At 46.2% G+C, this 13,841-nt stretch overlaps 1 protein-coding gene across 1 annotated transcript in view; it reads right to left on the reverse strand.

The window, feature by feature from the left end:
* Positions 1 to 5,929: 5,929 nt before the first annotated feature.
* The window catches only part of LOC144148283 (ipis-1-like), a 31,686-nt gene continuing 23,774 nt past the window's right edge, over positions 5,930 to 13,841 (reverse strand). Inside the window, exons 6-8 of the mRNA XM_077679840.1 lie at positions 11,686 to 11,793; positions 11,533 to 11,553; positions 5,930 to 6,118 (exon numbers count right to left, since the gene is read on the reverse strand). Of these exons, the coding sequence (XP_077535966.1) occupies positions 5,930 to 6,118; positions 11,533 to 11,553; positions 11,686 to 11,793 (318 nt within the window). The remainder of the gene's footprint in view (positions 6,119 to 11,532; positions 11,554 to 11,685; positions 11,794 to 13,841) is intronic.

Genomic DNA, 13,841 nt, shown 5'->3' on the forward strand with positions numbered 1-13,841 from the left:
ATAAACCGGCTGATGATGATGAAGGACCACGCATCAGCACGAGATTTTACCCTATACAGCAACCCCGATGGGTCCCTCCACGGGTCTGTCTCTCGATCGGTCTCGGTGCATCTTCGGCGCGCCAAACACAAACTTTATAATAACAAACCTTGTTGTATTTAGAGTCGTTCAACTATAAAGTAGTGGCTCAGTGGCTAAGGCGTTGCGCTGCTGAGCACGAGGTCGCGGGTTCGATTCCCGGCGGCGGCGGCCGCTTTTTTGATGGAGGCGAAAAGCAAAAACGCCCGTGTGTACGAGATTTCGGCGCACGTTAAAGGTCCCCAGGTGGTCAAAATTAATCCGGAGCCCTCCACTACGGCGCGCCTCATCGCCTGCGTTGCGTCGGCGCGTTAAACCCCACAATCAATCAATCAATCAACTATAAAGTACATAATGCTTCTAATCATGCAAAAAACTGACGTAGAAATCTCACGTGAGGCAATTGTTCGATAAAGGTTGGTCACATCCACCGTATAACCCAGTCCAGATTGCCCTAAATACCAGCAAACTTTTGCATGAGTATTTCTTCTTATGATTGCTCCAGAAGCGTTAGATGAGCCTGCTTTTCCTACCTGCGTCATTACCATAACTGCCGTGGTTGACGTTAAACGTGGGGTTTTGTAAAACTCATTTATATGCAGCCACTGCGCCAAATTTTATACTCAGAGGCTACCCTCTGTTGCTATACCATATTGCCACACATTTCTTGGCTGACAGTGCAACACTGGTGCCTTCGACTAATTCCTGATGTTCTTAGCAAATACCGGATTTTTGTCGTTTATTTGATACTACCGCTAGAAAAAGACCCTACCGCTGGAAAAAACTCACACACAATCATGTTACTTTCCTAGTTCTGGAAATATAGCGACCTGGACTCAAGAACGGCGCAATTGAAAGTACCGTAGAGGCCAATATATTTTTAACACCGGTGTCAAATATGGCACGAGTTCAACACGCCTGGTTGCTGATGCAATATGGTGATTTTTTGCAAATTATAAGTTTATTAGACTGAAGGATACATTTTCCAGGTGACACGGCATAATAACGAAAGACAATGACATAGGCACATAAAAGAGTTTTAACCAAACGAAAGCTGGCTTTTAATTACGCCTAAAGCTCGCTAACCTTCCAGCAGTGGAAATATAGACATGTGAGTGGGCAATGTGATTTACTCAAGTACTTCGAGAGTAAACGTTCTAGAAAGCAAATCCTATAGGCCTAACTTCCCATTTAAAAGAAAATCAAGACGCGTCATCTTAGATATTTCACAATGAAGCCCACCTACCACTGACATACATTGCATAGTTTACATATTGGACGTGTTCATGTTTTACTCCAATGAGCGTTTACAGGAATAGCGCATTAAAATGTACGCATTGGCTTAATTGACGCTTGCTCGAACTAGCCAAAAAGATTATTCTGCCGCAAGGCTATGTGGGCACGTCAGCTGGCCGCAAGCAACAGCAATGAACCCATTCCTGTTCATACTGCAGGTACTCCTGCTCTACGCAGCGCGGACGGCCGACCCTTTTCCGGATTCAACTTTCGTCGTCCTCAATGAACCAGCGACTTTCGAAGCATGCGCACAGCAACCATCCTGTCTCCCGGATTACGATTGGACGCTCCCTCAATCAAGCACTACGACCACCACCGATATAAGAAGTACACCGATCCGAGACGCCTTCAGTGGGCACGTCAGCTGGCCGCAAGCAACAGCAGTGAACCCATTCCTGTTCATACTGCAGGTTAGTGACAAACAATCATCTGTTAAGACAAGTGACCGCTGTTTTACTCAGCTGACGTGCCCAAACAGTGTGATTGTATTTTGTTCATGCATCTAAGATTTTGTGTTTTCGATGTTAATCTTTTGTGGGGAAGTTGAGAGCAATCCTGGACCCACTATCGAACAAATGGTAGAAGAACTCGTTGGGCAGAAGGCCATGCAACAACGACTTGGCTCCATTGACACAAAACTTAACGAAATCAAATCATATGTCCCGACAGTGAAATAATTCAACTCAAGGATAACAGATCTGGAGAAAACGATCTTAAATCTGGAAAGAAAAGTAACAAATTTTGAAGACAGGAGCAGGCGCAACAACCTTTTAGTATTTGGGCTTGCTGAAAACGCCGATGAAACACCGGAATCGCTCTTAAAACATGTGACAGAAGACCTGTTTCAGAATAAGCTAGGCGTGAAAGTGCGTTCAATTGAAAGGATACACAGAATAGGGCGCAAGCATCAAGATAAACCTCGACCAGTTATAATTAAATTTATCGACTGCCACGAGAGGACAAATGTGCTGAAAAACTGCTTGACGTTGAATGGGAAAGAAATATCAGTGACCGAGGACTTCTCGCTCGCCACAAGGCAAATACGCAAACACCTTTTGGAAAGCACAGCAGACGCCAAGAGAGTGGGCAGTAAAGTTAAGCTTTTTTGCGACAAAGTCAAAATTGATAACGACATGTTTAAATGGGACGCTGAAACCATGCAAATGATTCCGTGTGCTCAGCGCAGAAGCAGCACCAACGGTACACCGAGTGCGCAGCGCAGAGGCAGCAGTAATGGATCCCAATGAACTAGTATCCAAACCAAAGAAAAATCCTTCCGCTGCCTGAATATAAATGCGCGCAGTATTGTGAATAAATCAGCGGAATTAGAAAGCGTTGCAGTCGCTTACAAACCGCTTATCATTATTTTATCCGAAACTTGGCTTCACCACGACATCAGTGATGCGGAAGTAACACCCCCAGGCTACAATATTTTTCGAAGCGACAGAAACACCCGCGGAGGGGGTGTTGCTATATTATTCAAAGATTCACTGCAGCTATCTAGATTACCAAATATCGAAGGCATTTAATGCCTGATTGCAAAAGTAACGCTAAAAGAACAAAGTTTCATTGTTGCAGCTTTTTACCGCCCCCCAAGCAGTGACGACATGTTTGTAGACAAATGTAAGGAATTTTTGTGTTATCGTTCATGTAAACTTCTACTCACTGGGGATTTCAATGTACCCTCTGTAAACTGGGAGAGTGATTTTCCTGAAGCTCTGACTACTGCTGCTGAGCCATTTGTTGATCTAATTCTACTACATGACCTAAAGCAATTAGTAAAACTGCCAACACGCATTCAAAATGGAGTAGAGTCAATTCTAGATCTTTTTCTCGTCAGCAATAGACTTCAACAGCGAAAATTGAATGTCGAAGTCCTTGAAGGTATATCAGACCATAAGATGGTAAATTCGATCATGAAATTGAACTGCGGTCTTAAAGTCGAGCCAGTCAAACGCACTTTCCCAGTCTTCTCCCGTGCCAGTGATGTAGATCTACTGGACGCATTTGATAGTTTGTTTCCGTCTTTTGCGGCTTAATGACAATCGGATAGGTATTCTGTTGAACACGTGTGGTGCTCATTTAGAAATCTGGTTCATGAGTGCATACGTAACTTCGTTCCCACCAGGAATAAAACATTGCGGAAGGCTAACCCTTGGAAGAATAAAGAAATTGTGCACCTCGAACGAAAACTAAAAAAGGCAAGAAAGCAACATAAAAAGTCCTCCATATCGCCTAACCAAGCAAAAATTTGTGAACTACGTATCCTCCTAAGCGATAAAATAAAGAAAGCCAAGGATTTTTATCAGACAGTGACATTACAAAACTTTATGCTTTCTTCACCAAACAAGTTTTGGCGCCATTTCTCTCCCAAAAAAAGAGTTCGTTTCAAAGCTTCACGTTAACAATGCTAGTATTCGTGACAAACCTGACATCGCAGAAGCTTTAAACCAATACTTCTGTTGTGTGTTTACAAAAAACGATGGTACCACGCCACGTTTTATGAGAATTTATCACCCAGAGGTAACGTGTGGGTAACTGAGGATGGTCTGTTTTCACTTTTACTCAAGCTGGATGTTAAAAAATCATCGGGCGTGGATGAAATTCCTAACGCATTTCTTGTCCGCTACGCAGAATGGTCTGCTAAATATTTAAGCCTTATATTTAATAAATCACTTGTTTCCGGTGAACTTCCTGAGGACTGGAAGTGCGCTAAAATAACGCCCATACCAAAAAGAACTGAAAATCGCTCAATGATAACGTCATACCGACCCATTTCTTTACTCAGCGCATGCGTAAAAGCACTTGAGCACGTGATATTCAAACATATTTCCCAATTCGTCGACCAGAACAATATTATAGACAATCGGCAACACGGGTTTCGTCAGGGGCTGTCAACTATTACGCAGTCATTAGAGACGGTTCAGGATTCCGGTACAATACTAGATGAACAAGGTCAAGTCGATGTAATCTTTTTAGATTTCGAAAAGGCGTTCGATTGCGTGTCACACCCAAAGTTACTTATCAAGCTCAGAGCAATACTCAAAAAGGAAACTTTGCTAGCCTGGATTAAATCTTATCTTTCCTTCCGGCATCAGACTGTAACCGTGGCTGGCGTAGCGTCACGCACTGCCACAGTAGAGTCAGGCATTCCACAAGGTTCCGCTCTCGGGCCCCTTTTCTTTTTACTCTTTATTAATGATATAGCTCGCGATATCCCTGTTAAGATAAAACTGTTTGCAGAAGACTGCATTATTTATCATGCAATCCGTAGCCACAGCGATCAGGCAGGTAAAATACAAAATTGGAGCACCACCTGGCAGATGATTCTTAACCTAAAGAAAACGAGAGCCTTGACAATCACGCGCAAGAAAACGCCGCTGTCATTCACATATAGCATAAACAACCATCTGGCCTCGGCAGTTACAAGTTATAAATACTTGGGTATCATGATAACGTCGGATCTCAAATGGAATCAACACATTACTTACATTCAGAAAAAGGCAATGCAGAAGCTAGGATATTTAAGAAGAACTAAAGGAAAATCCACTTATGATATAAAATTTCTAGCTTTTAAAACTTACATCAGGCCTCCACTTGAGTGCACCTCAGTCATATGGGACCCGCACAGTGTAACCAACATTTCGAAACTGGAGAAAGTTCAAAGAAAGGCTGCAAGATTTATTTTTAATTCCTACAGTAGACTCGCGTCCCCTGCAGCGTTTTTGCATACCGCGAATTTAGAAAGTCTCGCAGTTAGACGCTACCGTGAAAGATTAAAAACATTTTATTTGCTTTATCACCCCAAATTTCGAATCGACACCTGCGCATACATCACCCCGTTTATTCGTCGGCAGGCACGCTCGCACCCCCCGAAAAAAGTCAGCGATTACGCATGCAAAACTAAATATTACCAAAATTCATTTTTTCCCCGAACAGCACGTGAATGGAACCTGTTGCCTGCACATGTTGTACAATGCCCGAATGTTTTATCATTTATGCGTGAGCTCCCAAACCCACCGAAATGTTGATTTGTGCTTGAATGATGTGCTATTTTTTTCTTTCTTTGTTGTGCTATTTCCTTTCGTTGTACCGCCCACTCCTGCTTAACGCCTTGCCCCAAGGCTAGCAGTACCCCAATAAATAAATAAATAAATAAATAAATAAATAAATAAATAAGTAAATAAATAAATAAATAAATAAATAAATAAATAAATCACACAGCGTATCCGGAAGTAAAACGTGGCTAGGTAATTGCGTTGTGTTGTTTGGCCTGTATATGCCGCATACCCGAGTATAAATTTCAAAGCTTTATCTCTTTCCCTACACTGACTTGCTTTTTGTTGTAATAAATCCGTCATTTTAATTGTTTATAGCAGGAGAAGAAATAAAAAAACGTAAATTTGAAAACCTAATTTTCGCCCCGGGACCGATTTTGATGAATGCGTGCTTTGTTTCCTATAAGATAGTTGCTCATTCATCCTTCTCTCTCCGCCGTTGTATCTGCCGTTTCGAAGATGCAGCGCTACGAAGTGTCTCCACTTGGTTGTCTCTGTCAAATGTAGGGCAGGCGTATATCCCGCACGGAGCCGAGGAGGAGCACGCCTTGGGGATCCCTGCGGACCATGACGAACATGAACGGCCGGTCGACGGCGAACACGGCGTTCTCCTGCTCTCCGCTCTTTTCCGGGGTCAGCAGCTTCTGGCCTTTCTCTTTCACGCACACGGCGGCGCAGTGCATCGCCTGGACGTTGACGAAGAGGTCGGAGACTCACCGTTAACACCACTTGGAAGAGCGGCGACATATAATGTATACACGCGGTGTCCAATCAAACTGGACACATACATTTTAAAGGGTACTTGCAGACAAAAAAAAATCAAGTTGGACTCATTCCAAACAATGTCTCGTAAGATTATATTTATACCATTTTCCCAGCAAACATCAAGCAAGCAAGCTGAAGGGGAGTGGATAAACTTTATTTAACAGCAAGAGGTAAAGACAAAATACTGAATGAATCATCCGTGTATCTTTAGGGATGCGTAAGCATCTCATCCTTCTTTGGCTCGGTGGTTCTAGAAACACCTAACACTGCGTTCCTCGCACGCTCCACGCACACCCCGCAAACCATGCTTTGCGATCCAAGCGTCTCAGACGTAGCCACGTTTCCACGCTTTAACAGTGGCATGGTCTTCCTGTCGCTCATTTTGTAGCTCCCCAGTATCGGCATCTTGTTGCCGTCATTCCAATTCCATACTGTCTTGCTGCCTGCTGGGCGTTGCACCCGCTGTGCACACCATCTTACAACCCGCACAAACTATGACGAGAGGCGTCGAGACGCCACGTGAAGGGCCTGTCGGGAGGACGGACGGGGGTGAGCGTAGTTCGATTTGACATCTCTTTATCAAATAAGGAGACAGCGTCATGAACGCAGCGCCACTCTTGCCTATTCTGCGACCGGCGTGGTTGACGTCACCCCATTCGCACGCTCTGTATCGTCCTCTGTTTTCCTGCCACTCTCTTGTTTCCTTGTTGATGGTGAAAAGTTTTGCCAAAATTTCACTTGTATTGCCCAAGCAACAAAGCAAAACGTGACATTGTCGGCTTATCAGCCACTTTCTTTTACTGTCCGTATGATGCTACAGTAAGCAGCTTGTGTAGTTGGCACCAGTTGTAAAAGGATACACTGCCAATAAACTCGGTTGTACATGCTACCCTCTTTGAGGATTGTGCAAATGAATTTTCCGCTGTTTTTGTACGATTTTCATGTTTGGGCGCTGCTACGCAGTCAACACACTGCTCACTTTATTTGTACCTCTCTAATGACGTCACTCCTGTCGTTACGTGACAAAATATTAGTGACCATTAGTGACCTTTTGTAAAAAAGATCTTTCTGGATCGGATGCAAGTTCAGCGGGTTGAGTTATCAAAGCCCAACTGTTTCAAATAGAGCTACGATTTGGCTGTCAGGATGATCCGTATAATGAAAAGTACGTGGTTCGAATTATTCGGTATTCACATTGCAACTTCACGTGCCGAAGCAATTCCTTGTGCTCAAGGCACGCCGCACTAGTCGAGGATGACAGTTTTCCACCACCACGCCTTCATAGCACCATCTCCGCTCTCTCTCTTTTTTCTATCTCACCCTCTCTTTCTGACCCCTGAGACTTCTGAATTCTCTTCTCGCCCTTCCAAGAAATAATGCGATGCATATTTTCTTTGTTCAATTCCAGTTTCCCACACACGCACTGCTCCCAGCAATCTGTTAGACAAAGCGTGATTTTTGTCTTTTCGACGCTCTTAAAAGCTTCTTTACTTTGCTATTCTAAAAACAATTCAACCGGTATTCTTCATGAAATGAACAGTGCTTCTCACTTCTATGTACAGATATTTTGCCTGAAACATGACGTTTTGTTTTTACAGAGCCCAATGTGGACATGTATGACTCGTGTCAGCTGTTGTAGTTTGGAATACCCTTGTCTATATATGTTTTTTGTTCACCGAACGTACTTTAATTTTTGGTGGCAGGGCAGCTGAATCAAGTGAGACAGACAGAGAAACTTGCGCGCTTAGGTAGCCCAGGAGTGAGTAGCGACTTCACAATTGTCAGCTGGCTCGGCTGCCAATGCCGTCCAAAGGACACTACGTTGCCCTACCACGGACCTCCCTCTAATCCGTCCCCACGTGCCTCCTCACCCACTTCTGGCCTCTCACCCGGCGAATGATGAATGTGCACGCATCTTTTTTTTTGTAGCGTGAGCTACACTGGCTGAGGTCGAGCAGTTTCGCGTGGCTCCTGGAGAGCCGTGGTGCACATGCGCGAGGAGATCTCACGGCGCACAGCTGGCGCGCCGGAGCCGCCGCCACCACGACTGGATTGAATTGGATTGGATTGGATTGGATTGGATTGGATTGGATTGGATTGGATTGGATCGCATTGGACTGTATTGAATTGAAAATCGTTTTAGCAGCAGTAATCATCATAATCAGCTAATCCTAGACAACCAGGAAACCTAAGAATAACCAGCTGAACCTTAGCTCACGCTACGTATATCCTGGCGTAGCCGAGATAAGCCACTGCTAATTTTAGATGCGACGCTGAGAGCATCTCTTGTCGGCGGCCCTGTCCTCCCGCGTGCGTCCGTCGTCGTCGTCGGCGTCCGCACTCTCCTCCGCTCACCCCCTCTCCTCTCCGATAGCGAACACTCTCTCGCGAGGGGCATTGGATTGGATTCGATTGGCTTGGCTTGGATTGGCTTGGCTTGGATTTGGATTGGATTGGATTAAAGTGGGTTGTGTTTTATTGTGTTGCGTCATAGCCGCGGCAGACGCACTGGCGCCGGCGCGTGCCCAGGTGAGAGCGAACACTTGCTCTCAACATCTGCGGGTATGCGGCCCAGCGCGCTCTCACTCCGCCGGTGGGCGGCGCTGCGCGCGGTGCTGCGCATGTGCAGTACTCTCTCTCTCCGCGGTCTCCTCTCCTTCGGGCGCACTGCGCATATAACCGGTGTGCCGCTCTCCGGCGGCCTTTCGGTCGACGGTTGCTCTCCGCTTGCGCTTGAACCCCCCTCAGCGGCGCACCACACCAGGGTTCCAGCGAGGGGAGGTGGGCGTATTTTTTTTCATCTTTGTTCTTCGTCCTGCTGTGAAGAGAACTGTCTGACAATAAATGTTTAATTGTCTGCTTTTATTTCACCTTTACTTAACAACGCTTTTAACGTGCAGTCTCTTTTTTTTTTTTTGCTTGGATAAGACTAATCAAATATATATTCGTAAATGAACGAACGCTGACACCACCGGTTATGTAATACTTATATTTCGCCTCAAATACGTCCGAGGTACGCTCTCGTCTTTTCGAGCTTTAGGTGTCCAAGTAAAGACTATGAATGCGAGCGGCTTTGGAAACGATTTGCAGGGTGTTACTGTTCGTATCTCATGGCTGCACTGGTTTCTGCATGTCAATCTGCATAAAAGTGTGTGATTTTATCCTTAATAGGGTATTTATGGATGGAGCAAAAGAATTGGCTCCAGTCCGCGCTGTGAAGATGGAGGGAAAGCAAAGCTGTGAACGACCCCCACAACAATTCCACATGCGACGTCACCTGAATTCGAACACATGGCTCTAGAAAGAGTGAAACCGGAGATTTTGCCAGCCGTTACGTGGGATTCGTGGTGGCACCGTACTGAACGCAGCCCCGCCAGCCATGGCCGGGCTCGAGCGGCGGACGCCGCCGCTGTAGCCCGGCCGTTCGTCGGCAGAAAGAAAACGGAGAGTAGCGTGTTTCGAAGGGTAAGGCAGCGCAACTTGGCCATTCTGATGTGCTATCTCGGGGCTACACCACCGCTCAACACAAGCGCAGAGACCGAAACAACCTGTTTTGTGAGCTTAGTGATTTTCATTTATACAGATTTAAACTAAATAGTTTCGTAAGTTTGAGAATTTCGAGAAAGCTGACGAAACTTTTATAATCGCTATTTATCAGAACCAGTTGCTGCATTCATATTTTATGATACGTGTTAGACACAACCGAATTGGCATTCAGCAATTTACAAAACGCAGTCCCGTCCGTGACAAGCATTGCGCAAAAGGCGGCATTTCTCTATCGGCCAGATGTCTGTAAGTGCTCTCTACCATTTGTTTTCCCGCCCTGCAAGCCCATACTTAACGTATCTTTGCCGTACAATCACTTATTTCTGCCGGTTCCGGGTTACCCAGGAGGTGCTGCCGAACAGGTTAATCAAGCCGTGCGAAGTAAGCACGCGACGGACGCGAACCTGCGCCAAAACAGGCCCTACAGCGTCGCTGAAGCAGACGACGTAGCCGACGGAATGGTGCCGCCGACGACCCCGCCGGGGTGAGCACGGGGAACGTTGGGTAATAGCGTCCTATCGGCGCGCCATCTACACTATGTTGACCAAGATCTGATCGGCGACATATCCGTCACGGAAATGACGTCACCAGAAAAAGTTCCGTTGACGCGGCGCGCCCGGATTCGAGCTACGAACTCCCTCGCAACAACTGGGGGTACACATCGCTCTGCCCACTGCGCTACGAATTCAAGCGCAAGTAGGTCTACGAAGGCGCCTTATATCTTTCCCACTACTTTCTTCATTTAGATGCCGTCTAGAGTTCCTGTATATGCTCCTCTCGTAGGGAGCATATACAGGAACTATAATGCCGTCTGGAAGATGCTGCCGCCTAGGAGATGTGAAGCGAAGTAGTTCATCATGACCCTAATGAGCGCCGACAGTTGGCGCCTCGATGCCAGCGTCTTCGTGTACGCACTCCACTACCTGCGGCTTTCGGTTTTGGTTTCGGTTCCGTTTCGTTCGGACGTTTTTCAAGGGGCTGGTGTTTCAGTCTGATTTACGCAATCTTCCGGCGCCTGTAATAGAGTCTATAATGTTGATGCGTCTAACGGTGCCATACCGACGCAATATAAACAGCGATGTGCAACTTCATATGGATGAACAATAAATTCTCCTGTGAAGGCACATTTCACTTTTGTGTTTTACCGATTCCTATTAATGAGGCATCAACCACGTTTTTTTCTCTAAATTTTCTACCCTTCCTTCTCTCTTTCTCTTCATCTCGCACGAACACACACATATATATATATACGGGTGCACACATAATCCGGCTATCCCGCTAAGCATCTAAGGGGGCCGTCAAGTCTGCCTATACCTTCACCTGATTGGACATGTTCTGTAACAGCTTGAAGTGGAGGGATCTGACCATGGAGGTTTTTGGCAGTAGAACCGGCCAAAGACTCCTGATGTACTCTTGCAAAAACTGCTTACAAACCAACTTTCCCCAAAAAAAGCCGGGGACCCAAAGCAGTCCGTTGAGAGAACCGCGCCATCGCTTCCTTTGTATTTTTGTGCCGATTGCGAAGCTTGCATTTTTTTGGATAATACCAATGCTTCCAATGAACGCTCTTTTTTTATAGTATACCAGCTTTATATGAGACACGTCGGAATCGGATTTATTTACGAGTGGGGACGTCTGAAAGGTAGTAAAGATATTTGATGTGTTATCCTCATTAAATAATCCTGTTCATTATAAGAAACATATTGTACAACCCCTTTTCGCACACGGCTTGTGACCGTATCGACCTCAGAAGGAGGGAGAGGGCAGACTGAGGGCGAACTTGGCTCACCTTCATAGGCTCACCTTCACCCTGCGCATGCATGCAAGCACGCATGCAAGCAGGGATTTCCGCTCACATTAACATCCATACTCGCACTCTCCCTCAGGCTGTCTCTTCGTAACACTCACTTGAGCGTTCACCACGCGCCAACAAGCGGTTTACCTGCGAAAGGTGGTAGCCCTCCATGCCTGCAATAGCGGAGAGGTCGGCCATGCCGGAGAAGAGGTCCTTGATGCCAAAATCAGGCAATATCTCGGCGAGGTTGACAATCTGCGTTAGCACTGCACTGTTAATGGATTTGTGGTACCCTCGCAATCCCAATATTGCGCTGCGGCAGTGGTTACGTATAATTTCGTACTGGACAGTCTAAAAGTACTTGTCGTTGAAAGAGTTTTTAATTGGAATTGGTGCATAGCGCCCGTCCGCGGTCCTTATCAAGAAGAGAGAACGAGCACGCGACACGACGGGGACGCCGCTGTGGCGGCTACTAGTGGGCAAGCCGGCTGGACAGCCGGCGTGCCGCGAAGGCATCGAAAGCAGTTAAAACAGCGCGTTTTGGGAGGTAGCATACTAACTGTTGATTTGTTCACAGTCGAAATAAAAAACGGAATTGTCCTGCACAAACGCAAAAGTGATTTTCAGCTCCATCCCGCTTTCAAAACAAACGAACCCACTGAGCACATACACACCTTTCTTTCCCATGGCTATTCAATTTAGCAAGCCACGAAATTTCCCTGAGGCCCTATGCCTCAAAAAGCAGTCCACTATTGCCCGCCCCCTGCGTTGGCGGCAAACCATTGGCAAACAGGAGCAAGCGGATTAAACGGCCATCAATCGACAGAAAAATTAAATCATAGACGCTTCAGCTACTGCAGCCACCCATAGACCAAATGCCCCAAAACCATTAGTAAGCGTTACGTCCGCAAAAAAAATACCAAGAAATTTCAGAGCGGGCGCACGGGAGTGCGGGCCTCCCGGCGACCACTCGGAAGTTAACCAAACCAAGAAAATGCCGAACGCACGCTTGTGCGTGCCTCGAGAGGACCCTCCAGCGTTTACGGCGCATGTTTGTGAAGCCAAGCACACCCATTTAGGAAGATTGGACAAGATTGCGACGACCACCCGGCCATTAAAAAAACAAGAAAAAGCCCAGCCCTCGTGTGTGCGTGACTCGTGGCGACCGCCCAGTGTCCCCGGGGCACGTTCGCAAGCCAAGAATACCCACATAGGGAGATTGTCCAACATTGCCCAAATAAAAACTCCAGCGTTCGCCGTAATCGTGGCAACACTTGCTCGGAACTAGAAAAGCACGTCATAACGTACGCCCCTCCAAGCTGATGTCCAATCATTATCACTTCCAAAAAATGAAGGAAGCTACCCCCTATAGCAAGAATGATGGAGTAAAGGTCGTTAGGGAAGCGAAGAAGCATATCGGCTGCAATAGTGCAATCGGCTGCAACCTTTGTGATGGTTGTGAAGGCTAAGTAGAGCACAGCTACCTTCAAATCTTACGCGTTACTGTGTGCTTCCTTTATTTTTAGCACGAAATTGTTTTATTTCAGTATTCATGATGATTTCTGTTGCGTCATATCCGCCATGCAAGTGACGCCAGTACAACGAAACAAGCGGCCTTGAAAGGGTGCACGCCTGCACGCAGGGTCTTCTTGCGGGGAAGCAACCTTTAGTACTAAAGAGCACGTTATACTTCGGGTTGTTCGTTTTCGGGTTTTATATTCTAACACGAAAGTGTTTTATACCGAGATACGCCAACATTACATTGACGTCATATCCGTCATAGAAATGACGTCAGTACACCTTTGCAGAACCGACCCACCAGCAGGACGTCGCTCGCCAAGCACACCCACAAGACAGCCCCCGACTCGCAAATCATGATCAGCTGCAGATTTCGCTGCACATTTCCCTTTCGTGTTTTACCCATTCCTATGACAGAGGAATCAACCAAAGTTTTTGCTGTAAGTTTTGTTCTTAAAAGTAAATGTGTGGCAAAGTTGGCTTTTTGTATCGTAGGTGCCACGCCAGTATTTTATCCCCTCAGCTACAACCAAGTACGGCTGCTCACGCGGGCTGGAATGGCAGGCAAAGTTTTGCAACAGGTGTACATTCAAGAACTCGATTATTTCCAGGGCGATGACATCTTGAGTAAAAACCATAGTGTGGGAGTGGGCTGATAATTTCGCCTGGATGTTTGCTCTGTGGGACTTGTTGCAAGCTGTTACGCGATGACGTTTTAGCCTGAGGCGTTGTACGCTCTTATTTGTGGTGTATTTCATTTGGCAGAATGGCGTATTTGTGAAAGG

Source organism: Haemaphysalis longicornis, unplaced genomic scaffold (assembly GCF_048455015.1).
Source record: "Haemaphysalis longicornis isolate Haplotype H1 unplaced genomic scaffold, Haemaphysalis longicornis Haplotype H1 scaffold_8, whole genome shotgun sequence".
In the NCBI taxonomy this organism is placed as follows: Eukaryota; Metazoa; Arthropoda; class Arachnida; order Ixodida; family Ixodidae; genus Haemaphysalis; species Haemaphysalis longicornis.